Here is a 644-nt window from a genome sequence, read left to right on the forward strand (position 1 = left end):
CCCCCCCTGCATTTGTACATTTGTACATGCCTTCCAGGGTTAAAGTAACTTTAAAATCAAGTCCTTGCCAGGATAGAGGTTGGAAGCAAGGGTGGCTTAGGCTAGGAGTCCTGGGATGAGAATATCAAGAGGGAATCTAAAATCAACAAACAGCTTAAGAAACTTGAAATACAAGTAAATATTCAGCATTTGAAACTGAAATCTGAAACTTCAATCTTGAAATCTGAATCATTGATCTTGGCTGGGCCTGGGCTGTCCTTATACACCACTTACCAAGAAATAGGTCCGATTGTCCCCTGGGGTAGGTACAGCCTTGCAAAACCCTCCTGATTTTACCTGGTTTGCTGGGAACATCGGGCTGCATGTCATCACCAGATTGAGAATCCGAAGAATCCCTCGGGCGCTTTGCCGTTTTGCTTGTAGCCTTCTTCCCCGTGGGTGGTGGCATGTCTACTGTGCGAAGGTGTGAGCCCTAAGTCCTAAACCTTGTGATTGCAATGGCATAGAAAAGGAATTCAATGAATGAGAGTCTTAGGAACAGGTACCAGAGCAGAGAGGTTCATGGAGGATGACCACGGTGTGCCACCCTGTCCTGTTGGGTATGCAGCGAGGAGTGTGGAGCTGACTCTCTCCTGCACACCTCC

The 644-nt window shown here is 47.4% G+C and overlaps 1 protein-coding gene across 1 annotated transcript in view; it reads right to left on the reverse strand.

Annotated features, from left to right (window-relative positions):
• LOC116093032 overlaps positions 1–591 on the reverse strand; it is an 11,423-nt gene extending 10,832 nt beyond the window's left edge. Inside the window, exon 1 of the mRNA XM_031374180.1 lies at positions 337–591. Within this exon, the coding sequence (XP_031230040.1) occupies positions 337–448 (112 nt within the window). The 5' untranslated portion in view covers positions 449–591. The remainder of the gene's footprint in view (positions 1–336) is intronic.
• Between the last annotated feature and the right edge of the window lie 53 nt (positions 592–644).

This window comes from Mastomys coucha, chromosome X (genome assembly GCF_008632895.1).
Source record: "Mastomys coucha isolate ucsf_1 chromosome X, UCSF_Mcou_1, whole genome shotgun sequence".
In the NCBI taxonomy this organism is placed as follows: domain Eukaryota; kingdom Metazoa; phylum Chordata; class Mammalia; order Rodentia; family Muridae; genus Mastomys; species Mastomys coucha.